The 26,963-nt window shown below is 37.4% G+C and overlaps 1 protein-coding gene across 1 annotated transcript in view; it reads left to right on the forward strand.

Annotated features, from left to right (window-relative positions):
- The window catches only part of HNF4G (hepatocyte nuclear factor 4 gamma), a 25,988-nt gene extending 13,568 nt beyond the window's left edge, over nt 1-12,420 (forward strand). The window contains exons 4-10 of the mRNA XM_065669145.1: nt 1,675-1,712; nt 3,214-3,369; nt 5,686-5,773; nt 7,871-8,023; nt 8,204-8,440; nt 8,938-9,060; nt 9,451-12,420. Coding sequence (XP_065525217.1) covers nt 1,675-1,712; nt 3,214-3,369; nt 5,686-5,773; nt 7,871-8,023; nt 8,204-8,440; nt 8,938-9,060; nt 9,451-9,569 — 914 coding nt within the window. The 3' untranslated portion in view covers nt 9,570-12,420. The remainder of the gene's footprint in view (nt 1-1,674; nt 1,713-3,213; nt 3,370-5,685; nt 5,774-7,870; nt 8,024-8,203; nt 8,441-8,937; nt 9,061-9,450) is intronic.
- Nucleotides 12,421-26,963: the final 14,543 nt, after the last annotated feature.

The following is a 26,963-nucleotide window of genomic DNA, read 5'->3' on the forward strand; positions in this document are numbered from 1 at the left end:
TTTTTCTTTTCTTTTCTTTTCTTTTCTTTTCTTTTCTTTTCTTTTCCCCTGTGCAATCAATTGCTGAAGGGAACAGTCTCCAGTCCTTTTCTGCACCTCAGATATGTCATGGTCATTGATTCCGCACTCTTGCACCTCTTACTTCCTTACGTAGAATTTAACTGCCACCTTTACGATTTCATGCTGATTTATACATCCCCAAATGTTTTATAATCTCATCCTTTATCAGGATCTTTCTTAGGGTGGAACTGTCTGTAAAGAATTGATGCAGGAATTACTGGGTGATAGTCTTTGGCACATATTTCATGTCTGGGCAGACTAGGTTAACGTAATGGACCTTCCTACCTTCATACCTATACAGTATGAAAAAATATACTTATTTTTGCCTCCTTAGTAATTCTTTGAACTTGCTTATTGTGCTTGTCCGAGTTAGTCCTTAATCATGTCCAACTGGTATAGCCAACTCAGGAATAAAAGCTGTCTTAAAGAGAATCACATCCTCAGCTCTTGCTGCCACCAAGTTCTTTTCAGATGGTAGATTCCTGGCCTAAAACATCACCTTGTGTATGTACACAAGATTATTCTACTTATTATTTGGTATGTTGTAGTGGGAGAGAATAGTTCCTACTATGCCAGGCATATACAAAGGTACACTCTTTGTATATGGCCTTAAAGACCAAGAGGTTATATTAAAGTAAAGACTTTAAAGTCCTCATTTTATCCTTGATTGTATTGGTCTGTAAGATGAGTTCAGTCCTGAGGAGAGACTTGGAGGGTGTAGTAGTGTCACAAATCATTGGCCATGTCCTTCAGCTGTGAAATGAGGAAAAAGGTGGCATTCATCCCTTTTAAAAAAATCATACTGAAATTAGGAAAATAATTATTTTGTCTCTGAAGATCCCTTCTAGGGGGAACATATCCAACTACAAATTTTCTCAGACCCAGGAGCTTCTAGGATTATGTGAATCTGAGAGAGACACGCTGGACTCTTGTAGGAGTAAAAGCATGTGTGTCTGATGGTTCTCAGGACAATAGGGATATAGTGTTACATCATCATGTTCATCAGGTCATTAATGGGTACAGGTTGCACCAGGAGACATTTCATCTTGATGTAAGAAAGAAATTTTCTACAGTGAGAACGATCAATCGCTAGAACAACCTTCCCAGGGACATGGTGAAGTCTTCATTACTGGAGATTTTCAGGATGTGATTGGACAGGGTGCTAGATAATCTCATATAGGCTTCTTTTACAATGAAAGGTTGGATGAGGTGATGTTTTGAGGTCCCTTCCAACCTGGGCTAGTCCATGATTCTATGAAGCCAGAGACTTCAGTGCTTCACCCCTGAAATGACAAGGAGGTTAAAGCAATACAGAAATAGAAAAAGAAATTTATAGCTTCATATTCTTGTAAGGAGATGCAACCGTAGGAGTTCATAATGAACTCCATGGGAGTCATCACATGAATCCCTAGCAGCTCACTAAGTAATTTCAGTAGATTCTATAGTTTGTTCTATAACATGTATTTTATATCCATAGCTTTGGTTAAAAGATATTAAACAAAGGACAGTGTATTAAGTCCATGATTTACTAAGTGTAACAGTTAATCAATCTGCCTGTTTTTTCCTTCTTGAATTAATTTGTAGTTGGTGCATGATGTTATCTTTTTCTGGTAGATCAGGATGCTTCTTGCTATCAGAACTCTCTTCTTTGTGTAAGTACTCATACTCTTCTGGAAAAAAAATGAAATATGTTGAATTTCTTTACTGTCTTTCTGTACTGATGGTTTCCCAGACTGAATCATTCTGGTATCTCTCACCTGAATGATACTTGGTATTTTTAACTGCTGTTTCTGGCAATCTGTGGAACACGCCAGAAACGGGCTCATGATTACAGCACGGATTTCACAAATGTGCTGTCTACAAAAAGACAATACCTCTCACCTTTTCCCTACATGACAGCCTTTGAATTACGTGTCTGAGGATTTATTCACCGGCCTAGCTGCTGTATTTCCCTGAGAACTAGTATTCAGCTGGTTAGCTGCCATTGATATCTAAGATGTTTTCAGTGGTTTAGACTACTGAATTATGTAGGAAGCACTGAGCTTTAGTTCAAGAAGTACAACTCGCTTTGAACACGCAAGGATAATGGTGTTTCACCACAAATCCCACTGGGAGATTTAGTATGGATCTGTGAATGAAGGGGATTTGGTAGGAGTCAACCTAAATAGTACCCGCCATCCTGAAATTTTCTTTTTCTTCTTTTTTTCTTTTGCTTTTAAATTTTTCTTTTTCTTTTTTCTTTTTCTTTTTTTCTTTTTTTCTTTTTATTTTTTCTTTATTTTTCCTTTTTTTTTTTCTTTTTCTTTTTCTTTTCTTTTTCTTCCTCATCTTCTTCTTTGTCTTCTTCTTCTGGTATCTTTTTCTTTTTTATCCTGGTATGATAGCAGCTATAAACTTACCTTTATTCTCAGACTCAGCTTTATCTTAAGTTGTCTTCCCTGCCTGACTGAAGAGCAAGCTTGGTTTTGTTCATTTCCTTGAAAAGACATTAAGAATTTCAGGATTTGGCTCAGCAATTATGCGAAAGTGCCCCAGCTTCAGGCCCAGAAAGATACTGCTCTCTTCTTATTTCACAGAACACTGTTCACTGCAGGTGGTCTAATGCACACTCATATCCTTTACATTTAGTCTGAAATGTTCTCAGGCCTCTGAATATACTGCTGCTTTATCATTACAAACCATTCTCCTCCAGGCACTAAAATCCCCCTGTTTTACCTTCTAAACTTAATGATACTTAACTTTTCACTAGAAGAACATGATACCCCTTTATGTCTCTCTTTCTTTGCCCTTAATGTTGCTGCATGCACCTATGAGCTCTTTCTTTTTTTTTTCTGAAGTAAATATCAACCATTTCAAAGGATTTCATTTCACTTTCCCCCTACAAATAGACTTTGGCATATTTTAAAATAGTATTTTGGAATGAGAAGATATTATATCATGATATGAATAGTGTAATTTTTAATATACTGTAATACACGCTGGTAATAGTGAGAAATGAAATTTTATAATTTACATGCAGACTAATGGTCAAGGGACTTCTCAAGGGTATGCCTGATTACTGCTGTGATTTTTTCTTAAGTATGCTCTGAACCAGTGAAAATGGAATTATATGAAAATTAACATTGTTAATTTTTTTCCTCTCACTATGGCTAGATCTCAATCTCCAGTCCTGGTGCTAGCACTGACATAAATGTTAAGAAAATTGCTGGTATTAGTGATGTCTGTGAATCTATGAAGCAACAACTTTTGGTCCTGGTGGAATGGGCTAAATATATTCCAGGCTTCTGTGAATTACCACTGGATGACCAGGTATAAGAAGAGACCAAAGAGAGAACTTTAATTATTGTCCTGTTATTTCTGTGATATTTAAACATTATGATTATACGCTCATTTTTTTCTCTGATCAAATAGGGATGCATGCTAAACCCACCATCTTAATTTTTTTTCAAGTTTTAAAATAGCAACACCACAAAAAATTAAAAAAACCCAGATGAAATTGATGTGGGTCCATCACATTAACAAAAGCAGAAAAACAGAATGTCTTTCAGTGCTTTGCATTTTTTGTATTCATTTGGAAACACAGATAGTGACATGCATGCAAAAATAGAAAATAACAACCCAAACTTTTAAAAGAAGACATGCTTTGCATGCCTTGCAAAGTGTTTATTTTATGTCCACCTTTCATTGTAATATGGTTTAAGACAGCATGTAATTTAATTTGAAGTAGATCTTCTCTATTTGCAAAATATAAACGTTGTTAGAATCTCAAATGCCAAACATACTGATATCAATCTATAGAAAATAATATTTCATATATGTTATATATAACGAGTACAGAAGAAAAACGCATCAAACCTTGAAAATTCTTAAGAGTTTTTATGACAGGTCTCATCTATCATCTCATCTGTAACATATCCTAATATAACACAGGGCTTCAGAGTAAGTTGTGCTGGCACACTCAGAACCAGTGTTTTCACATTGTGGTTCTCCCACCAGCTGCCTGGGCAGGAGGTTAATTTGTGGTTCAGGATCTCTTGATTTCAGTCCACCAAAATCTGATTCAGCTTGAAAACAACATTTGAAGTGAAATTGTCTCATTTCTCCTTTTGCCCCTTCAGTCTCTTGAACAGAATCCTGAAAGGAAGTTTAGGTTATCCTTGGGTTTGAGACTCAAACTGAGTCATGCCTCATAAAAGTTTTCTTCAGGAATATGAAGGTGTTTCAGGCCACTGGAGGCCCATCAAAATATGAGCTTAGTGTTCTCAAGGGCAGCAAAGGCAAGCAAAACTATTGCTCGTGTTATTGTTAAGATAGCATGAAGGAAAAGAGAAGGGATCAGATCTCATTAAAAAGTTCCTGTCTGTATTTAAATTAAAAACAAATAAACAAACAAGCAAACAAACAAGCAACGGCTTTGAAAGAGAGGCTGAAAACACCCATGCAGTGCTTGGAGAGCACTGAGAAATACTGCAGAACCTTAAGTACATTGGAAGTGTAGTCACAAAGGTATTGGGAGTGAAAACAAATTACACTTCTGCATTTGTGATAGCCTCTTTCTAAGGGTCATTGTGCATTTAGTTATAAAATAACTAAACATCTGGTTTTGAAAAAATTATTCCTGATCTGGGAATCAGCCTGATTTACAAAGCATAGAGCAGGCCAGCTCAGATAAGTTAATTCTACTGAGAGCCTGAAAAGTTTTTAACACATTAAGTATTCCTAGATGTTGTGTGCCTTTACATCACTCATAAAGTATTGGCTTGGATTCGTAAGAAAAAAATTAGTTGCCAAGAGGGGAGTTCCTTGAGGAAACAGAGGCCAGTGCTGAAGTTTCACAGACGCATAAAAAACAGAGGAAAGTAAATAGCTGGCAAAGAGTAAACTAATGACAACATTTTTAAGTGCCTTCCTTGTATGAATCAGGTTTCTTCTTCGCTGACAGTAGTGTATGTTTTAGTATATCTGTCTTTGCTGAAGAAAAAGCTTTTTTAAATGCTGCATACATTTTTTATTCAAGGTGAGAAAAATGAAACATATAGTTTCATTACTATATATATATATATATAGATGCATATATCTATATATGTATGGATATATATCTAGACATATGTATACATATATACATATATAGATATTGCCAAATTTACTCTAACGGTTCATTCCAGCCCACCAGAGTCTTTAGTGTCAACTTAAAATTCCAGAGAAAAAATTTTTAAGGGAATAGTCATTAGGAAATAAATACAAGCATTGTATTTATTGAGAAGTATTTTGCAGACCTGTAGGTTTAAAATCTAGACCAAATGCTACAGGTGACAGAGGCTGACAATTTAATTATAGTGTGCAACAGTACACAGAATCACAGAACGGTTTGGGTCAAAAGAGACCTTAAAGGTCATCTAGTTCCAACCCCTCTGCCATGGTCAGGGACAACTTCCATTAGACCAGGTTGCTTAAAGCTCAGTGTTAGGGTTTTTATGTTTACTTACAATTTACATCAGAATCTTAACAGTCTTAAACATATACCTGCAGCTGAATAAACTTACGATAATAGGTATCCTTATTTCTTTTGCCCTTGTTGGAACTTACTGCTTTATCTTCTAATGAGTCTGCTGTTCTTTCCTTGAGGTTGCCTTGCTAAGAGCACATGCTGGGGAACACCTGTTGCTTGGGGCAGCAAAACGGTCCATGGCATATAAGGACATTTTACTTTTAGGTAAATATTGGGTTTTGTTTTAATTAATAATAATTATGTTATAGTACATTAGCAACCATGTAATCACTTAAGTGGAACAGCTGTTCTGGCACAATCAAAGCAATGCATTCTGTGAATGCTAAATAGCTATTAATGACATAATGTCACATGCCTCATTCCAGCTAAAGCAGGTGGATAGTTTCCTGTGAGTTTCTATGGCTAAAGGTTTATTGGATACTAGAAAACCATAATTTAAGGGAGTTCATGCCAAATTGTCTCCTTACATTATTATCTTTTCTACGTCTTTGTCCCATAAAACACCCCACAGAACAAATCAAACCAACCAACCAACGAGCCAACCAGCCAAACAACATAAACCACCTTTGCTTAAGAGAGGAGGAACCAACCTGTGCCGATGTATTAATTTCAGTCTTCATAAAAGCTATTTATCTGGAGCATTCTCAAGAGCCCTTCAGACATAGTCAGAGAAACCCTACAAGCTAGAAAAATTGGATAGCCTGTTACCTGCAGCTCATTTTTCCAAGAGCCCTCTCACTGCTGCCTTGACAACTGCCACATGGCCATCATGCAGACAGCATGCCTGTTGTCCCCTGCCGTGTAGGAGATGGGTGCATCCATGACATAGTAAGGAGTCCTGCCTGTATATTCTTGGTCATTTGAAATGGCTCAATCACTGGATTATTTAAAGAGACTATGGCTATTAGGGAAGCTGACATCATCACATGGTGGAAACATGTCTTCCCTTTGTCCACACAGCAGAGAGTTACCATAATAGGAAGATGTGTGCCTGTATGCATAATGACATGATGAGGCATTTCTTAGCATTGTTTGACACAGCAGTCCTCTGTGCTGAAGTATACCCTCCCAAAAATGGCATCATGAAACGTGTGCAGCACCTGGACTGTTTTGTGAGAAAATGTGTAAGTCTTCTTGGGCAGGTCTTTTTTATGTGAGGTGAGACTATGTGGAATATAGACTCAAACTACTTTCTTCATTGATAAAAGGAAGTTTTCCACTATTTGTTCTCCTTCCTCTTTGGGCTTGCTTTCTTGTAGCTCTAAAACACCTTTACTTTATTTTCATGCATATCATAACATTAAAAGGACAAGCAGGACAATATCTGGAGATATATTACTCTCATTGTCAGCCCTTTCAAGTTAAAAACTATACAAATTACTTTCTTAACCTAGTTCTTTCTCTAGATGCACCTTTACTGGAATTAAAAGTAAATGTTTTTAGTTTTATTGGGATTAGTAGGTAATAAGGAAAATAATGATAAAATAATAACTAGACAATTATAGTCAGTGTCACCAGCATCAGAATTTATACCAAAAGAAGAAAAAATTTGGGGCACCAAGGCTAGGTTCTAATACTTAGAGGCAGATATCTGTAAAACTTATGAGTCACTTTGGCATAGATCTCTTGTGATACAAGCATCAGCTTTTCTTTCATAAATTGCTTGATTGCTTTTGGAAGCTCTGTGGCTTTCACAGTGTTTTCACCTCTTACATTTGATGATTTCTGGCCATACGGTGAGTTAAGATGCCATGATTGAGACTTCCCCAAAATGGCAATTTAAAATTAAAAGAGCAGGGCAAATTCATTCTTTACTGAAAAATTTAAGATGCTTTTAAATTTGATTAGGAATTACAGAAGCATCTGTTGGGAAAAGAAGCATTTCTGATGCTTCCTCTGGAAGACAACTTCTTTGTCCACTGACAAAACCTGATCATTCAACTTGCAATATATTATTTTAATGGGGAAAGGAGAAATTTTAAGATGAGTTTGCCATTATATTTATCTATTATGAAAAGATAAAGGCTGACTTGCTCCATACTTGTGCACTGAAATATGGACATCAGAGCTGTGGACTAATCAGAATCTTTATGAGTTGGTATATTTACATGCACAGATTATTTCTGGGTGACAGCTATATTTTGGACACATACTCTTTACAAAGGACAGTTTTGAATAATACATACTAAAAGAAAAAAATTGATTAAGCAAAATGAAATGTATTTTGAAAATGGGGTTCGTCTACTACATTACATTAAAGCCTTTATATTAATCCATGTGTTGGTATTCTTTCTCTTTAAGGCAACAATTACATAATCCATCGCAACAGTACCGAAGTAGAGATCAGCCGAGTGGCAAATCGGATTCTAGATGAATTAGTCCGACCGTTCCAGGAAATTCAAATAGATGACAATGAGTATGCTTGCTTGAAAGCGATCGTGTTTTTTGATCCAGGTACCTTTTTGAAAATATGTCTCAGAATTATTTTGCATGTGATTATCGTGAAAGTAATTTTTGTTGATGTAGCATCTGCTCATGTTACCTATGGATGAAAAAGAATAAAATGAAAAATAGTGAGGTGCTCCTCCCAAATAATAATCTGCCTTGACTTTAAGATTTTGTCATTTTTTTAAGATGCAAAAGGCCTGAGTAATCCAGTGAAGATTAAGAACATGAGGTTCCAAGTCCAAATCAGTTTAGAGGATTATATTAATGACCGTCAGTATGACTCCCGAGGAAGATTTGGAGAACTTCTGCTTTTACTGCCTACACTCCAAAGCATCACTTGGCAAATGATTGAGCAAATACAACTGGTTAAACTCTTTGGAATTGTTAAAATCGACAGTTTGCTTCAAGAAATGTTACTGGGAGGTAAGCAAACAACTTGTTAAATTTACCATGTTGTACATGCCATATTATATTGAATTTAGCCTACTGGGATGTTGAGGGAATCATGATGTGAGCAAGCACTTCGACCACTGCCTTGCTGGCTGAGCTTTGGGTCATATAATTGTAGGCTGAAGCCTTCTTGACTTGGCTGCTCATCTTGTTAACTCAATCCTCTAGCCTCAGATTATGCTTTGCACTTCTCAGTCATTGCTGGATATCTAGGCATTCAATTCTGTAGGCAGAAGGAAGAATCCATACAAATATTTTAGGAAATCCACTGTTAATGCCATCAAAACAGTGAAAATAAACACAGTGCTTAACATGGTTGAAGTCTGGTTAAATTGTTTAATGAATACCCAGAGGCAATTCTTCAGATTGCCAAGCAAAATATTTACTCTGCAGAAATGTAATTACTGAAGTATAAGTCTCTGCAATGATATGCTCTTTTGAATTGTTACATGCTCATGTTATTTTTGTAGGTACTTCTAATGATGCCAGTCATCTACATCATCCAATACATCCTCACTTAGCCCAAGATCCATTAACGGGCCAAACTATCCTTATAAGTTCCATGTCTGCTCCTGTACATACGGAACAGATTTGTAAGTAATTGCAAGTTAACCTTCTGTCATAACATTTCACTTCTATATTTAAAAATATTAATTAGAATGGTGGCCTGTCAGTGCTCATAGAGTTATTTCATCAACATTACTAAATTAAAATAATTTCATATTAAAAATGTATGTATATAAACAGTGTTAAATAAGACACTTTTACCTGAATCTAATCTACTTTTAAAAAATCAGCACCATCCTGATATATCGTTTTCACATGCACAATTTTTAATAAACAAAAAATTACAATAATTAAAGTGTCCTATTTCCACAGCATGCCAAATGTAACGGAACTTCATTTCAGTGCAGTAGTATGTGTATGTGTATTCCGAGTGGGCCAGAATATAAAACCGTAATTCTTTCTGTATTCTTTTTCAGCAACTCCAGAAACTCCATTACCTTCCCCTCCTCAAGGGTCTGGGCAAGAATATAAAATGTCTGCAAATCAGGCTTCAGTCATTGCACCGCAATCAATTTTGAAACAAAAACCATTGTGATAATGTTTCTGTCTCTGCCTTACTTGTCCTTCCTTCCTTGCCTCCTTCCTTCCTTCCTTCCTTCCTTGCCTCCTTCCTTCCTTCCTTCCTTCCTTCCTTCCTTCCTTCCTTCCTTCCTTCCTTCCTGCCTGCCTGCCTGCCTGCCTGCCTGCCTGCCTTCCTATGCACTAGATAAATTGGTAGGACACCTGCACATTTAAAAACTCAGGACTATAAAGGAAGTGATTCCTCAGCAGCCACTACTGTGGGTGTATTTTGAAACACCTCATGATTTGGAAAGTAATACTCACTGTTCTGGCTGCTGCATACAACTGTAACTGTGGACACTGCAGTCTGACAAATACCTATAGAGGTTGATACTATTTTTAGAACTTGTAACTGCACAGATTAGTTTTTTATTTCTTGTTTTAGTTGTTGTCTTAATATTATTGGTTTAGATATGTATATAATATTTTCATTGTGACAGAATTGGTTAGTGCTTGTTTAGCTGTGAATTGTAGACATTAAAAAGCGGGTTAATCAGGCAAAAATCCAAGATCCCAATAATAGTAAAACAGTAGGCTACCAACCAAAGGACATGCCTCAAATAAAATGTAGAAAACACTTAATGGACAGAAATACCGAACTCATTACCAAAAAAGTTTTGATTTGCTTTCAAGTAAAATTTCAAAAGAAGAGTTGAATCCTCCCTGCTTATATGTTTGTATGAATCAGAGGGCATACCATGGGCAAATATATTTGAGGACTTCTTAAAATTTGTATCCACAGTAATGTCTATATCAGTCATTTGGACAGTGCAGAGGCATGAGTACTAGCATATATATTGCTAAATATAGATGAGAACAAGGACTGGTATGCTTTTTGGTCAGGACTAGCTAGTATTCTCCATAGCAATTTCTGGGCACATGTTGGGAACAGGTCCAGTTGAGGGACTTTTCACCATGTGCTTTGGATATGGCCACCTCTCATGTGGAGCACAGAAAGTATAACTAGGAATATGGCCAGACCATGTCACTTGACCTCAGGGATGGAGTATAGACTTTGTACTATTTAATTTACCTAGTGTAAATGTAGTCATTGTGTTTATTTGTCTAACTAGCTTGTGAATGAATGTTTCAGCAATCACTCCAGACTTCAGCTCCAGAAAAGTTGTAGTTATGTGGTAGCTCTGTGTCTGGAGAATTTGCTAACTCAAGTGGCCAATGTGCCTGAGTTCAGCTTCAGATGATCCTGGCTTGAGCCACGGTATTTCAAGATAGAAGACAGCCAGCACACCAAATACTCATCCTCTGGATTTTGAAGAGCTTTCAGAAGCTTGGGATGAATTGATTTACTATGACAAGCTCCCTTCTCCTCCTCTTCCTCCTTTTCCAGTCTAGGGGAATGCAACATTAACTAAGTTTTGTGTCTGGGGTCTATAATAACCCATCTAGATTTGGACCCTCTGTGGATCTGCATAAAGGGAGCTTTGTTACACATGCATACTCGGGCATATAACAACTTATTTACAATTTGTGAAAATATTATGATATATGAAGTGACCTGTTTATACAATACTGATGTCATAAGAAAATCATCACTTTGCACATTTTATTTATTCCAGACAGCAATGATTTTCCTTTAGTGCTTTTAAAGTAGACCTTCTTCCCAGAAGTTACGTAAGAGAAATACAGAAAAAAAGAGTAAAATGTTGCAGTTTGCTGAACTATTGCAAAGAGAAAACATAGTGAAGTCAAAAATTCTGCAGGGTGAGATGTTGATCATCCTGAACCAGACACATGCATAAATCAAAGCATCCAAAGATCGTGTAGTTAAACCTCTGGCTTTTAAAAGTTGTTCAAACTGATACGATTCTTCAGTTATGGTTTTGCAGGTGGGGAATGCAATGCAGTAAATGCTGTGCTGACCTTAACATTCAAAAGGCTTCAGTGAGAATATACTTACCACTGGCTAGATGCTGTGTTTCTTTGTTATTTAAAAATAGTTGGTTTTGTAAAGTCTGCAGGTAGTAGCCTTTAATGTTCACCTTTTGCTTTTTAGAGTGTTTTTCTTTTTGCTTTTTACTGTTTATTTTTTATCGATGCCTTTCTCTTTTTACAAGTCCCTTTTAGTATGAATTTTTCTGACAGAATAGAGTACCAAAATTTTGCCATTAACTTTAGGGGAATCTGTGCTGTGCTATTTTTACAAGTTGGCCACCAAAACTCTGTAGGGAAACACAAAGGTAAATCATGCATGAGAAATGCTAAGCAGCCCAAAAATTGACTTGTCATAGAAAGAGTGCTGGACTCAAGATGGATCTGCAGGACTTTACCAGGTCAGATTAATTAAGTCAGTTGCATAAACATGGCAGTAGTGGTCTGACCAAAAACATTTAATTGGAAATAAAAAGTAGTCCCCAGGTTGGCCATTCTTGCTTAATATAATCACTGTGAATAAATAGCTTAATAGGTTTCATTGTAACACTGTACTTTAGATATAAAGTGTACAATAAAATGTTTTCACACACTGCCAAAATGTACTGGATGAAAATATGCTTTAGTATTTCATCTGACAAAAAGTTATCTATTTTGTACGATATATTACATTTTTGAATAAGAACACCACTGTAATTTATTTGGAAAAGCTGATTTATTTTATAAATGTAACATTATTTTTGTAAACTTAATTATGAAAAATCAGAAGTGATTAGCTTTGTTAAATATTAAATTATAATGAGATGTAACTTTATGTGTTTGAGCTCTGATACCAAGTTTTTGCATTGAACATTTGGAATTGAAATGGTTGCTGGAAATATTTCAAATAGACTGTTTTCCATCAAAGCTGAATAAAGAAATATGAATGATCCAAATGACACATTTTTCTTTTTTTTTTCCCAACTGTTTACGTAAACAATGACAATTCTTTATATTGTTTATGCTATGAATAAATACAAAACTGTAACATGCTTTCATCTCTACAGTATTCACAGCATCACAGAATGGCTGAGGTTGGAAGGGACTTCTGGAGGTCATCTTATCCAAGCCCTCTGCTCAAGCAGGATATTGAATTCATATGAAAAAACATGATGGCAACATTTTAGTTGATTCTACTGTACCATGGCAAAGTATTACATAGCTACAGTTTTCAATAGTTAGTTCTGACCCAGAAAAGAACTGAAGCACATGCTTAATTCCATATGTGTTTAAAATGAAGCATATGTTTCACAGCCTTTTTTTTTTTTTTTCCTAGACAGGGATACCTTAACAAATCAATCCCTTTCATTGTTCTAGTGCGTTGCTGTTTAGGCTAATTCAGTTGCATCTAAGCAGTTATTTATTTTGTAAACACTTTGAAAACTTCAGGAGGACTTTTTTCAGATACTTTTTTTTTAAGATAACCAGTATCTCTTCAGGATTATGATCAGTTTTATGTCTCCTTTGAGTAGATTTCAAATAGGAGAAAGTTGGGGGTTTTCGATCAGGTGGTGGTACTAACACAGTGACTTGGGCTGTTCGCTTTTGATCACATGCTCATGTATAGTCTACTCTGGAGTGCAGAGCTGCAGGGCAAAGTTGCCATGGGAGGAAGAAGCAGCTCCACTTCTGAATGCTGGAGATCTTTAGGTTCCTCTGAGGAACTTGTGTCTGTGGCTGATTACTTTAGATAAAGGATTTCTTTGCCCTTTACTTGTAAATGCTGATTTGGGTGAAGGAAATTTATGATTTGAAGGAACAGAAGAGATTTTTCAGCCTACAATGGAGAAAACATGGAATTCTCCCTGCATCTTCAATGGCATGAAGTGCTGACAGACTTTTTTAAAGGATTTCCATAAATCATCTTTACAAACAGCTCCAGAAGGTGAATCACGAGTGTATATTTTAAAGAGCGAGATGGATGTATTAACTTTCAGTTCTAATCGCTATACAAAATTCCTCCCAAGTAAGGAATTTTGAATGTGAGTGAAGGTATTTAATGAGCTCCAGGAACCTTCTGTGAGAAAAAATTTAACATTCTCAAAATATAAGAAAATCTGTTACAGTTCTTGGTTAATATTTGTATACCTGGCAGTTTTATTTTTACCTCAAGGATGTTTGTCAGTGTGTGACTGACTAAAATCTTTAATGTCATTACAACAGACCATTTCTAGTTGGTCAGCTCAGATATTTGTGCTATTTATGCTAAAGTATATAGTAAGAGAATATTTAGCTCCAGATTTTACAGTAAGGCTTTCAAAAATCTTCTGCATTGATTTGCAGATGTCTAAATTTTTCATATTGTCCCTGATGCAGAGCTATTAGCTTTCTTCTTTCCCTTTATTCTCCATAGGAAAAAACCCAAAAAGAAATGAAAAAAATAATTTACCCTCAAATTTAAAGTAATTGCATTAACAATGCAAATGTGTTCCCCTCTCTTCTGTTGTTTTTGTAATATAAAAAGAAAAAAAATACAGTTGTCATCAAGACTGAAATCAGTCATCTCTGCTTCTGTTTCCTTATTGTCTTGCGGCATAACCAAATATTATCATTATTTGAAAAGTCTATGTGTAAATGAAGCACCCTCTGAAGTAAAAATCTAAATTTTATTACAGAAAAGAGTAAATTCCTGCTGAATTGCAGGAAATATATTTTCAAAAATATCTTCCATAAAAATTAAAATGCATGCCTAATTTCTAATCAAAATTATAAACATTACTACTAATGGCTAAGAAACTTAAAGGGAGAAATGAAATATCAAGACTTACACAGTGAAAGAGAACCTCAATTTTCTTTCACAAAATGCAAGAGGCAAATCGTTGTCTTTGAACAGCAGAATACCTTAATTTTCTCTAAACAGGATGGGCATAAATCTCGCCAGTATGGGGCATGTTATGCCTAAAATTTGTTTTTATGACAATGATCTCTGTTCCTTAATTTGTGGTGGAGATATGATTACTACTGACATTATCTGGTAGTTCATCTGAACCAAGTTCAGATGTCACATCAAGACTAGATTTACTGGTGGGGCTGAGCAGGTTGTTCCTTCCTCACTAACAGTGCCTGATGTGACAGCTGCTTCAGGTCACGTTGTGGTGGCGCAGCCTTGCACCAACACAGAGCTCTTAATTACCCAGTGATTTGGGGCCTGACACCACTTTTTCCTTTTGCAGGGATGAATGTCAGTGATGCCTAATGTGATGAGGTGTGCTCCATGAGGTAAACAGCAACAAATGTTGAAGGTTTTCCTTTAGCCAGTCTGATTAAGTGTAGTTTCCTCTAAAGCTTAAACACTGCTCCAAGATTAGAGAAGGGTTAGAAATCCACACTTAAAATTTCTTTTACTTGGATCTGAATAGCATTGGCTGGTCTCTTTGAGTCTTATTGTAGCAAGAGTTGAACAGTTTTGAACCTCAGGTATCTGATTAGGCTCAGTGGTTCTGTTGGGTTTGGACTCCCACATGACCCCCTCTGCCAGTTTGTTATTAGGTTGACCAAAGAGAAAGCAGTTGATGTTTTAGAATCCTGAATGTCTTCAAGGAAGCATAGTGACAAAGATTGCACAGGGAGATATGTCTCTGGGAGTGAAATTACCTTAAGAAGTTAAGAAGACAGTAATTGGTTAGATAGATAAAAATATTTTAAGAGTATAGACTAAGATGTTCTACAGTCTTTGAAGGGGATTTAGCAAAAGAAGGAAGTAAAGAAGACCTGCACAAATCTGATAACACTGTCAATTTCATGAAAAGATTCTAAGAACCACTGCAATGGAGGTGTAAGATTAAACAGCTTTGCTCAATATAGTTTGGTTTGTATCCCGTATATCACCTGTACACTGTAAACAGCAGATGAAGTTGGAGCAGTTGATTAACTTCTGTTTTTTCTTGAGCAGTTCACAAAACATAATGCCATGGAGTGAAATAGGACCCTTTGTGTAGCCTATGACAGTGCTTACTGTCACCAATCCCTTTTTTATCATTGTGTCATGTTGTGTGTGGCACAGCTGAACCTGCCAGTTGTATCACCTGCACTAGATGTGCACATGTCCCGACCACTTTTCCTGGAGCAGCTCTGGAAGTTCTGTCATTCTGGGAATACTGAAGGACAGCAAGCACCCAGTGAATGCTATGGTGTCTGCAGTCAATCACCTTACAAAGTGGTAGGACCAGCAGACATATTATGCTTACTTATGCTTTATTTTATACTTCTTACAGGCTAACTGAGAAGAGATAAAAATTTGGTCAAGTTTATAGTTGGGTACAGAGGCAACGTTTCAGTTTGAAGCAACTTCGGAGGAAAAAAAAGCGTTGGAGCTGTGATGTTCTTGTCTATCACCTTCTCGTCAGCCACTCGATCTGCAGAATCGCTTGAGTCACTTTCTAGAATGGCAACTGGGTTACAGCTGCTAGCTCACTGAAAGTATGCCAAATTCATAGAAACACAGTTTTGAGATCATATAAAACTTTCAGGTTTAGTCTATGCATTTTGCTGCCTAAATTAAATGGTGCAGCTTATGTTACGTTTTGATCAGCAAGCAGTTTTTTGCCAGCTGTTTTTTTGACCCCCTCACAATTGAATGAATTTTTATGAATATGACTTCCCAACAAAGCATCCCATTCTTCAGATGCCTGCCTTTTGTAATTTAAATAATGTAAGCATATGAACATAGAGGTTTTGAATTAAGAGGCAAAGGCAATCTCACCAAAAGAGTTTATTCAATATATTTCCAACATCATCTATTCCAAGATATAATTAAGATTACCATGGCCCAAGACTAATTTGCTGTGGTTTCCAAAAAGTGGAGCAGATAGCAATTGTAATAGAGGACAAGAATTTTCCATATAAAATTTTTCATTGTCATTTTAGATTTTTAATGAGCATTAGACTTGATCAGAAATGTAATAAAACAGAACAATACTCTAAAATATGCAGACAGATGTATTATAAAATAACAAACTTTATATATTTAATTTATGTACTGTGAGGTACACTTTTGCAACATGAACATTAATATCCATTTTTTATCTCAACAGCCAAATCACAATTTAACTGTAGCATGATCTGTCCTCTATTTTAATGCAGGCTTTTTTGTGGGTTGATTAAAATTGCATTGTGTGATTAAATACATAGAGGCAGATATTCCATCCCCGTGACATTGTGCCTCTTTCAGAGATTGACAGCCTGAGGTACTGTTCATTAAGCAACAAATAATTTAAAAATGAAAATAGGGATGGAGTCCTTCTAGAGGGCAGGGAAAGAATGCATATCTCCCTGACAATGAGGAAGGTACTGCTGGAGCTCTCAGCTAAGCAAGCATGCTTAGAGCAAAATTTTAACTTTGAAGATAGGGATAATAGTGGTAAAAAAATCCCTTAAAAAATAAAGTGTTGTTAAACTTGAGTGTACCCTATTAGTGAGGATAGATTCAAGAAGGCTTGATGAGCACAGAAGGGGAGTCAGCCAAGGAACTAGCACAGCACTATTGCCTTTTGCAGGGTCTCAGCTTTTGGAGGTATATGAGTATGTGAATAGGAATCATTCTTTTGTCATGTTTAGAGCCAGCTTCAAGGAACTGTGGTTAACAGACAACCTCATCAAACACTGAAACTTACATGCAGAAAAATCAGAAGACATTTTGATTTGGAAATAATTCAGCTTATTGATTTTTTATACAAGTCAATCTTGCTGGTATTTTGAGTGCTCTTTTCAAATTTTAAATGCTTAGAATTGACCATGCTATGTTAGATGTCACTTCATGTTCCTTCTGGTCGGGGGGAGTGAGGGTGGTGAATAAAGATATTAAAAGGCAAAAAAACCCCCAAAAGAGTAGGAACTATCAGACCCAAGGAGTACACCTCTATCAGCACACTGAATAGACTCATGGGACCTACTTTAACTAAAGCATGTGAATTGAACTATTTGCTCAAATTACTGTCTTCAATCCTAATAACATAATTTGCTGGTGATAAAGGTTGTTTAGTGTAATAACTATTAATTGTATTGCTCTGTCCCCTCTCTCACCTGAATCTTATCTTTCCCAGAGTAAGAGTGCTTATTTATTTACAGCTTAATTTATATTGAATCCTGTGACTAAGAATCCTTGAAGTTATCAAGTGTACAGCACTTGTGCTGTCACACTGCTAGCCCCATTTCATGCGAGCTCAGGCTGAGTTTCCTGGGGCAAAAAAAGGTACATACTAGAATAACTAGAAAGAGCAAGAGGAAATAGCAGCAGAATTAGGAGGATGCAGAACATCCTGTCATTTCTGTTACTTGCTGCTGCTCTACTCACTACTGGCCATTTATAACCTCTGAACATGTTAGCGACTGCACGGTACTTCATCACATCACAGGGAGATATATGGTGACACAAAGGTCCATATGACTCCACTCATTTTCTCTGTGCAGTCTACTTCTGGATTGTCATAGGCAGTGTTTGGAAGGATGCAAAGAGCACACTTATTTCATCCCATTCTTTTTTTAAAAAATGCACAAGTACATGAATGCACAAAGTGCTTTGCCTCTTTGTGCTTTGTTTCATTCATAAATACTGATCCTGAAGCATTAGTAAAAATGTAACATTTGGACCAGATCTTAGCTGATGCACTTTCTCCACCACTCACCTTACTAAAATCATCTTTCAGCAGTGTTCATCTTCTATTACCACTCAATTTTACTACAAGGCAGTTTAAGATTTTAATCTAAATTCATCATGTGATGGAAGGACAGTCATGTAGAATACCAGTACTTCTGTAAATGAGCTATCATTGCAGTCAGAGTGTCTGCTACAATGCTTTAAAGCTGCTCTTCTCTGAAGTTCTGTAATTTGGGTGCAATGTGTATTACAGGTTAATCCCCAGTACACACAAGCCAATTCACCAATTTAAACCTCATTATTTCCTGTCACTTTGTTTTAACCTACAACCAGCAGCGGAGACAAAGCTGTGCCCATTGTCCACTGCCATTTGCTTTATATATGGAGACACTGAGAGTTATTTGTTGACCTTTGTAGTAGAGTGTCAAGCTCCTTTAATATTCTTTCATTTCAGGTGATGAGGAATACAACTGAGAGTGCTTGGTCAGTCCCACGTGACTCGTGTCCTCAGTGGTAATGAGGCTAAGTGGTGCAGATGACCCCAAATGCAAGAAGAGAGCAGCAGAGTGCCTGCTCCAGCATGTCTGTAGGGCTACATCACCCTGTTACTTGAAGGCAGTTAACTTCAGCTTCTTTTTCTGTGGAATAAAGACAACTCAGACTCCACTAAAGCTGTTGCTCCATTGGAATGATTCTTATTTATGCACTGGGCATTTTGCTTTATTTTATATTACAAATATTACAGTTCAATATTATGAAACAATACAAAACACTGCACTATGTCAGTTTAAATGATGATGGACGAAAAATTTTGTGAAAGAGAATAGCTTGTTTTTTCAAACTCTGATGCATAAATAAGGGGTTCTATTATCTCTGTTCCTATATAGAGTAGGAGTATCTGAGTATCACTAGTTAGTGTAACCTAGTGTGTGAGAGTAAGCAGCTTCAGAGCATGAGGTAGATGTCCTCAGGCTGCTAAGACATTTGAGATATAATCTGAAAAAATGCTTAGCACTCTGACCCAATCCAACAGAGCACTTGAGCAGTGCTTAACTTCAGAGTCATGGCTGACTTCATTGGAGCTTGCACTTAAATGTGAGTTCATTCTGGCATGCTGTGCTGTTTAGGGATAAGGCAGCATGCCACTGCATGCCATCCTGCAGAACGGAAAATACTGCAGTGCTGCAGCCCATCACAAAAATGGTTGTTGCTTCAACCACAGTATTTTAAAAGACACAACCGTTATCAGCAGAATGAATGCTCTCTCTCCTATACACAGGAAACAATGTAAGAAGACAAAATGCAGATCAAGCTATATGTCCTCTATAAATATCAAAGACTCCACTACCTCCTCATAATTTTGAATACAAATTAATCACAGATGGAAAATTCTGATTTGTATACCTGGACATTGGTTTTGAAGGAAGGAAGTAACTCTGTCCACCTCTATATGAAGTGTTGGTGAAACTGACTGCTCAGCCACCAGCTGTGTAGAAACTTTTGTCCTATTGCAAAGCTATGCTCACAAGTAGAGTGGTACTCACATACTTGAAGTAAGATTGGTGACTGAATGGACTATGAGAGCCTGCGATATGTTCTAACACCTTTAGACACAGTACCCCTCAAAATGGTTCTAGCAATGAGAACTTTATGCTGTAGCTAATACATGAATCTAAACTTCAGTACCAATTTTCCAAGGTATTTTTGCACCTAACTACTACTGAAAGCAATGGAAATTGGGTAACTAAATAGTAATTAAGTGCCCATGTACCTTTGAGGATCTGTGCTTTTGATCTAAAAATCTGTCAGTCCAGCTCATTACAAGCTCTCCATTTACTTTAAAAAAATATATGAGGTATGAATTAAGGGTAAAATTAATTAATAGTGGCACTAACTGTAGCAAAGCAAAGAGACAGATTGCACTGACAGAGAAACTAGAAAGGAAAATGGATTTAATGGCATGTGTTCTAATGGAAAAAAATAGCCTACTGCATAAGACTGTCATATCTGAAAAAAAATGTGGCTACCATTTACAGTTCATAGAGGGACAAAAAGGTTTATACACTAGCAGTATATAAATCACTGAAAAGAGTAAGCTGAGATCTTTATAGTAGCAGTGATATATTTTCCCTTGGGGAAGCCTCAGCCCAATTTTGCATCTACAGAATCTCTTCTGGCTCAAGGGACTGTCTTATCTCAAACACCCAGCCCTGGGAATGGATCCATCCTGGCTGGACATACCCAGTCTCTCTAAGCAAACACCCACTGAGGAACAAGCATGAAACCTCTTGTCTTCATTTCCTACTGGATAACACAGGGAACTCATCGTTTAGCTTACTAACTGCCACGGTTAGTATGTCTCCAAAGCAGGGTAAGGACAGAGTCCCTAAATCAAGACTGAGAATTTGAGCAGTGGGCAGCGAGCCAGAAAGTTAAGCATTCCTAGTCCAGATATCCACAATGTGAGAATTCACAGGTGTGCCAACCACTGAGCTAGCAACTAAATGGCAGAATAGGACGTTGCCTCCTTCTTCACCCCTTTTCTTGACTCCATGAGGACACTTGGTCCAGTTCAGAGCTATAGAGGTTAAGATGCTTCTGGCTGTGTATGTAAGTAAAAATGTAAGAGTTTTTTTATGGTACCTTGGTGTTAGGCAGAGAAGAATTTTGAAGATGGCAGCTGGGACCTCAGCTCCTCTTTGTTTATATTCAATGATGCAGAATGTTATTGTGGCCTCTGAGCCACCTCTGAACTCTCACTGGCATGCCAGCTATCTTACTGCAAGCACAACATTAAGCTTGAAGGTATAATGCACTGATATGGCCAAACTGCCTTCGGATCCAAGCTAGCATTTCCATGTATGTTTGTGCTAACTAGGTATTCTTCACCTATGCTGCAGGACAGGCATATGTTGGGTCCGCATGGCAAGATTTGGAGAGTGGGGGAACTACAGCTTCTGTGAGAAGCTGTGAGAAGCTTCCTTCACGCCCGATAGAGCCAGTGCCATCCAGATACAACATGGCCCACCACTGGCCAAGGCTGAGCCAATCATTGACAATGGTAGTGCCACTGGGATAACATACTTAAAAAGAGGGAAAAAGACTGTGCTGGAGAAGTTGCAGCTGGAGAGATGAAGGAGAATATGAGAGGAACAGCTCTGCAGACACTGAGGTCAGTGCAGCAAGGGAGGAGGTGCTCCAGGCATTGGAGCAGGGGTTCACCTGCAGCCTGTTGTGCAGCCCATGATGAGACAGGCTGTGCTCCTGCAGCCCATTGAAGTCCATGGTAGAGCAGATTCCACCGGCAGCCCTTGGAGGACCCCACCCTGGAACAAAGGGATGCCTGAAGGAGGTTGTGACCCTGCGGGAAACCTGCACTGGAGCAGGCTCCTGGCAGGACCTGTCACCCTGTGCAGAGGGGAGCCCACAGTGGAGCAAGAGGTTTGCTGCAGGACTTGTGACCCCACAGGGGATCCATACTGGAGCAGTCTGCTCCTGAAGGACTGAACACATAGAAGGGACCTATGCTGGAGCAGTGATGGTTGCAATTGGTCCCAGCTTGGTGTTAACACCCCAGTTGCACTTGTTCTGCCAGTTCAAAAGTTATGAGGGGAATAAAGGAGAAAAAATTAAAAGAAAGCCTTTGCAATGATATTAAAATAAATAATTTTAGTTTCATGTTCCTATGTAATTTGATTTAAGCTGCTGGATAGTGAAGAAGTGGCTAAGGAATAAATTACTGATGCATGGTCCAGATCTCTAGGTATGATGGCTAAATGCACAGTCCAGTTTGGGGAGGAAGAACTCTAACCTAAGCCCTCTCCTCGTCCTGGGGCTGCTGTGTTCAGGGCCAGCCCTCAGGCACAGGTTAAAGCAGCCCTGAGGTTACCTTGCTAAGTAGACAGGTCCCTCAGCAAGCACAAGATTACTCCTAAAAGAATGTTATCGACTTGGTGTTCAATTTCGTTTTAAATGATTCATGTACTAATTGAGCTTTTACTACTTACCAGCTGAAATATCATTTGACCTCCCTGTTAGGGAATGTAGTTTTGTTCCCATGTCCTGGCAATTGCCATTGTGTAATTGACTACCACTGCCAAAGTATAAGCAAGCAGCTGCAGAATGAATTCTACTGATTGAATGTCCTGTGTGAGAGTGACCAGGTAAATATAGTGCTGCAGCTGACTGTAGTGATAGGAAAAGAGGTAACGGCTTCTAAACTTAAACAGGGGAAGTTCAGGCTGGCTATAAGGAAGAAGTTCTTTACTATGTGGGTGGTGAGGCACTGGAATGGGTTGCCCGAAGAAGTAGTAATTGTGCCATCCCTGGCAGTGTTCAAGGCCAGGCTGGAGAGAGACTTGGGTGACATGGTCTAGTGTAAGGCAGCCCTGCCCATGGCAGTGGGATTGAAACTAGATGATCTTAAGGTGCTTCCCAACCCTAACCACTGTATGATTCTATGATTCTTTATATTTAGGCACTCCATCTTCAGATGTATTCATCTGTGCCACAAAAAGTTTGACACACATCCTTTTCTTTCTACTTATTTATCTTTTCCCAGAGCATAGGCTTGTATTGGTGTCCCAAATGGTGCTAAAGTGTGGTACCACTAAACTAGCCTTCTATAAATCTCAGATTGCAGGGAAACCGCTGCAGTGTCACCTAGTGATTGTCCAGAACTAAGTGGACACTTGTTGAAGCAACTGGACAGAAAGCCTCCAGGAACTAAATAGAAATGCACTTCCATTATGCCCTGGCATCTTCCTCTTCTCTTTCTTCATAAAGGAAGCTCAATTTTTAGCCTTGAAGAAAGAACTGATTGGACAGGTAGAACCCTACTCAGGGTCTGACTTGAAGCTTCATGAACGCTGAGCAGTTCTGGATTTGGCTTTAAGTTGGATGAGAGTTTGGGGATTTTTATGTGTTTGTATTTGTTGAGTTTTTTTATTTCTATTAAGTTAATTCTTTTATTTACTATTTAGAGAGGAGTTGGGACAGCTGATATGACATATATGAAGCCAAATTGTCCATGAAAAAATTTAAAGGGCAAGCATTGAGTGGAAGCAGAGCATCATTATGATTCTGTCACTTTTGGCAATACAAAGACATCAGGAGAGGGAGTTATCAGGAGCCAGTGTGTCTCCAGGGCTGGTACACTGACAAACCAATAACACCTCAGTGCCAATAATTTACTCATCTCCTAAACCTTACAGGCTTGTCCATATTCTCTATGCTTAGGAAACATTTTTATTTCCAGTCAGACCTTCAAGGGACAGTGAATTAAAGCTAGATATGTGTAATAACGTATTTGGTCTCATGCATTCTGCCAGCATCACTGTGAACTTCAGTGTGAGCATGTGGGTTTCAGTGTGAGCCTGTGCTCCAGACCTTGGCCCCTCTCCCTCCCGGTGCAAAAGTCCATCTGACTCTCCAGAGTTCACAGGAGTGTACATGCCTTGGGGAATAGGACAGGCCACAGATTGTTCGTTCCTCCTCTAAAGGATAGAGATCATTGAGCTATCAATGCCAAAAGACTTCACAGCCCTAGTCTGTATGTGTTACTCGGAGAGGTGATCAAGGCAAAATAATGATCACAGTAACTGAAAGATAGACACATTGAGGTCAATCAGCTTAATGTCCTGACATGCAGATACTTGAACTATAACCGAGAAAATCTGTTGTTCTTTGTATTAGGTCTTATGCAACTGACAGAGAGACAATATGTCTTTCTTCTGAATAAACTGTATAAAATTATATTGAGATTTACAGGTATATTGATCTTCTCAGGCACAGAGAAGAAAAAAAAAAAAAACCAACACAGAAGTTGAAGCAGTTTGATGGTCCATTTTATTATAACTCACATCACTTTCATAAAAGAAAATTACATCTTGAAGAACATCCACCTAATTGTGTGTTTCAGAAAGATTTAAACTTTGGATTAAGTGATCTGACTATTCAGAGCTTTATATATAGAGTTCTCCTGAGCATATTAACAAAATACTAAAAAAAGAAAGTTTTACATTTGGTCTTCCAAAAAACCAAGTTATAAGGGTGAAGGTAGTAAAGAGTCTTCCTCTCTGTAAGAGACAAAAGAGAGAAATAGGAAGGAACAAGTCAATTTCAGCACAAAGTACAAGTAAGAAAACGCTGCTCATGTTTCTTGGTGATGCAAAAATGGGAACAGAAGAAGTAAGATGCAATATTTTCTTTGGAACCTATGGTAATAAAGCAAAAAAAAAAAAAAAAGTTTTCCTTGACGGAAAAGAGGAACTGCCCATTAAAGCAGGATATTTTTGCTGTAAACACGTTTGCCACCCTTTTCACTTCAATGTGATGCCCACTTTTCATCTCTAGGTCTTAGCATACTCCTTAGTGTCCTGTCCTGCTGGCCAGCAGCTATTGGGGTCCAACAGCCTGAGGGGGCTGTGACAGTACAGTGGCCATGGAGTGTCAGACCATGCTGGAGCCAAGCACCTGGCTGAGCCCTAATGTAAGGCACAGTCTTCCCTACTTCAAATTTTGTTAAATATATTTTTAAAAATTGCATGCAATTGCAATAACTAGGCAAGTCCACATCGCCCCTGCCTGCAGTTATACAGTATTTTGTCTCTGACTTTGCTCATTAGTTCAGCGTCACCTTTGACAATCCCTATTTTCCATAGTAACTTTCTGACCAAAGATAAAATAGAGATTTTTTAAATTTGATGCTTTTGATCTTTTCTTATTCATGAAAAGTTGTCAGATGGATATTAATAACCAAATTTTTTGGGTTTCAACCCAAATGTTTCATAAGAACTCCATGGGCCAGAGATTTGTATAGAAGATGAATACGAAATTGAGATGCATATTTCTAACACAAAACCTTCATACAAATCAACACACAAAATAACCCACAGCTGCAATTCACTTTAGTGGGACAAAAGCAATCTAAAAGAGAAATAAAACCAAATTCATATTACTAGAAAGAACTGAACTCTGATGTATATTGATGTTCAAACCCTTCAGAATTACATATTTTTATAGAAAAGTTCTATTTAAAAAATTTTAGACATTTATTTTTTTAGATGTGCATTTGTGAATTTATTTACATAAACCATAAGAATATAGTTCATACACATGAATTATATTTGTATATATTTTTATATTACATTGATCGACTGCCAGATGCACATAAAGGCTGGCACAGAGTTTTAGGATTTTTTAGCAGGTTCAGCTTCTTGATTCTCTATCAATTAGTCAACAATTCAATGAATATTGAATTATTCCAACTGTTTCAGCAGCTTTAGGAAGAAACTGCTCTCTGCATGAACCAGTATCATTTTACATTTAATGTATACCCAAACTTAGATATCCCCAAATAAGATAAATGTGTCTTTCTTCTAGGGAAACTCCAGCTTACTGTACTACCTGAAAACATTAGGTTTTATTCCCTCACAATCATAAAATTTTAGCACATTATAGCCCATCACCCTAATTTGCACATTAAGCTAGATTCAAATTAGCGAGGGTGATCCTAAAGGAACTCAGGGGGTAAGAGACAGAAAGCTATTTCTGGCCTAGTCATTTTGCAGTAAGAGATCTTCCATTTCTATAACACTGTTCATTGTAGGCATAGGTATAAAACAATACTCTTGATATTCAGGAAGGTATATTAAAATGCAAAAATTCCTTTATTGCTTATTAGATCTTGCACACTATTAATACAATATCTTTATAAATATAGTATCTATAAAGATGTAAGTGACCATCTTACACCTGTGCACCTGAATAAAAAGTGGATGTAAAGGCTATCAAAATAGTAGCCACAAAGCTCACTGAGAATTCCTTTACCGTACCATTGATTTTCATGGCCAGTTTCCACAAGTTGGACTTTGGGGAGAAATCTGAACATTGAAGGTGCAAAAAGAAAGGGTAAAATTTGGCATCTCAAGGAAGAAAAAGCTGATACAGGAACAGAGATTGAATGTAGCAAGATTAAAAAATGGCCTTCAGAAAAAGTGTCACAAACCAAAGCTATAGATTATTAAAATACAAAATTTCCCTCAAAACACTTCCTGTATATTTCTGTCAGAGCTGAATGCCAATAGGTATTCTCAGGGTTATTTTGTTTGTTTCTTTCTTTCTTTCCTTATATTAGAGACACTGAGGTACTGGTACTTCTTGTACCAGTCATGCTCACCCCAGTGAAAGCCGCAGGTGCTCAGAAGGTCTGAAAAACAGAAAACATCTGGTTTTAAGAGGGAAACATACGTACCGGAGAAAGTAGAATATGCCATGCCAGGGAATTGCCAATTTTATAATAAAATAAAATAGTTGTATAATTGTGTAACACACCACATTCAAACACAGGAATGAATGATGCTTGAACAATGAAGTTATAAGTTTATACTTCAGAAAATCAGCCTTGGTACTATGATAAGCCAGTATTTATTATAATAGACATGGCACAGGTTTACATAGTCAGAAAATTGCTGCTGATATCAAACTGGTCCAGCATGCTTTACATGCTTTACAGGATGTTAATTGTCTTCGCAGATATTGTAGACTCCATGATTCCCAGAATATGCATTCAGTACCACAATAGGAACCACCTATTATCCTCTTAAAGTACCAGAATATACTCTCAACTAAGAAGGTTTTAATGCAGGGTTTCTTCTTCTAGTGTTGGAAATTTGTCCATGAATTACCATCAAGTCATTCTTTTGTATAAATTATTTGAAAAAGTGGTATTATTTTTCTATGAAAGCAGGACATGTTCACAAGATCACAATGTCCTGGATATAATCTATAGGGAATCTTTTTAGACTGTTTTGCCCTTTACTTCTCAAAACAAGCATGTAATAC

Source organism: Lathamus discolor, chromosome 2 (assembly GCF_037157495.1).
Source record: "Lathamus discolor isolate bLatDis1 chromosome 2, bLatDis1.hap1, whole genome shotgun sequence".
In the NCBI taxonomy this organism is placed as follows: domain Eukaryota; kingdom Metazoa; phylum Chordata; class Aves; order Psittaciformes; family Psittacidae; genus Lathamus; species Lathamus discolor.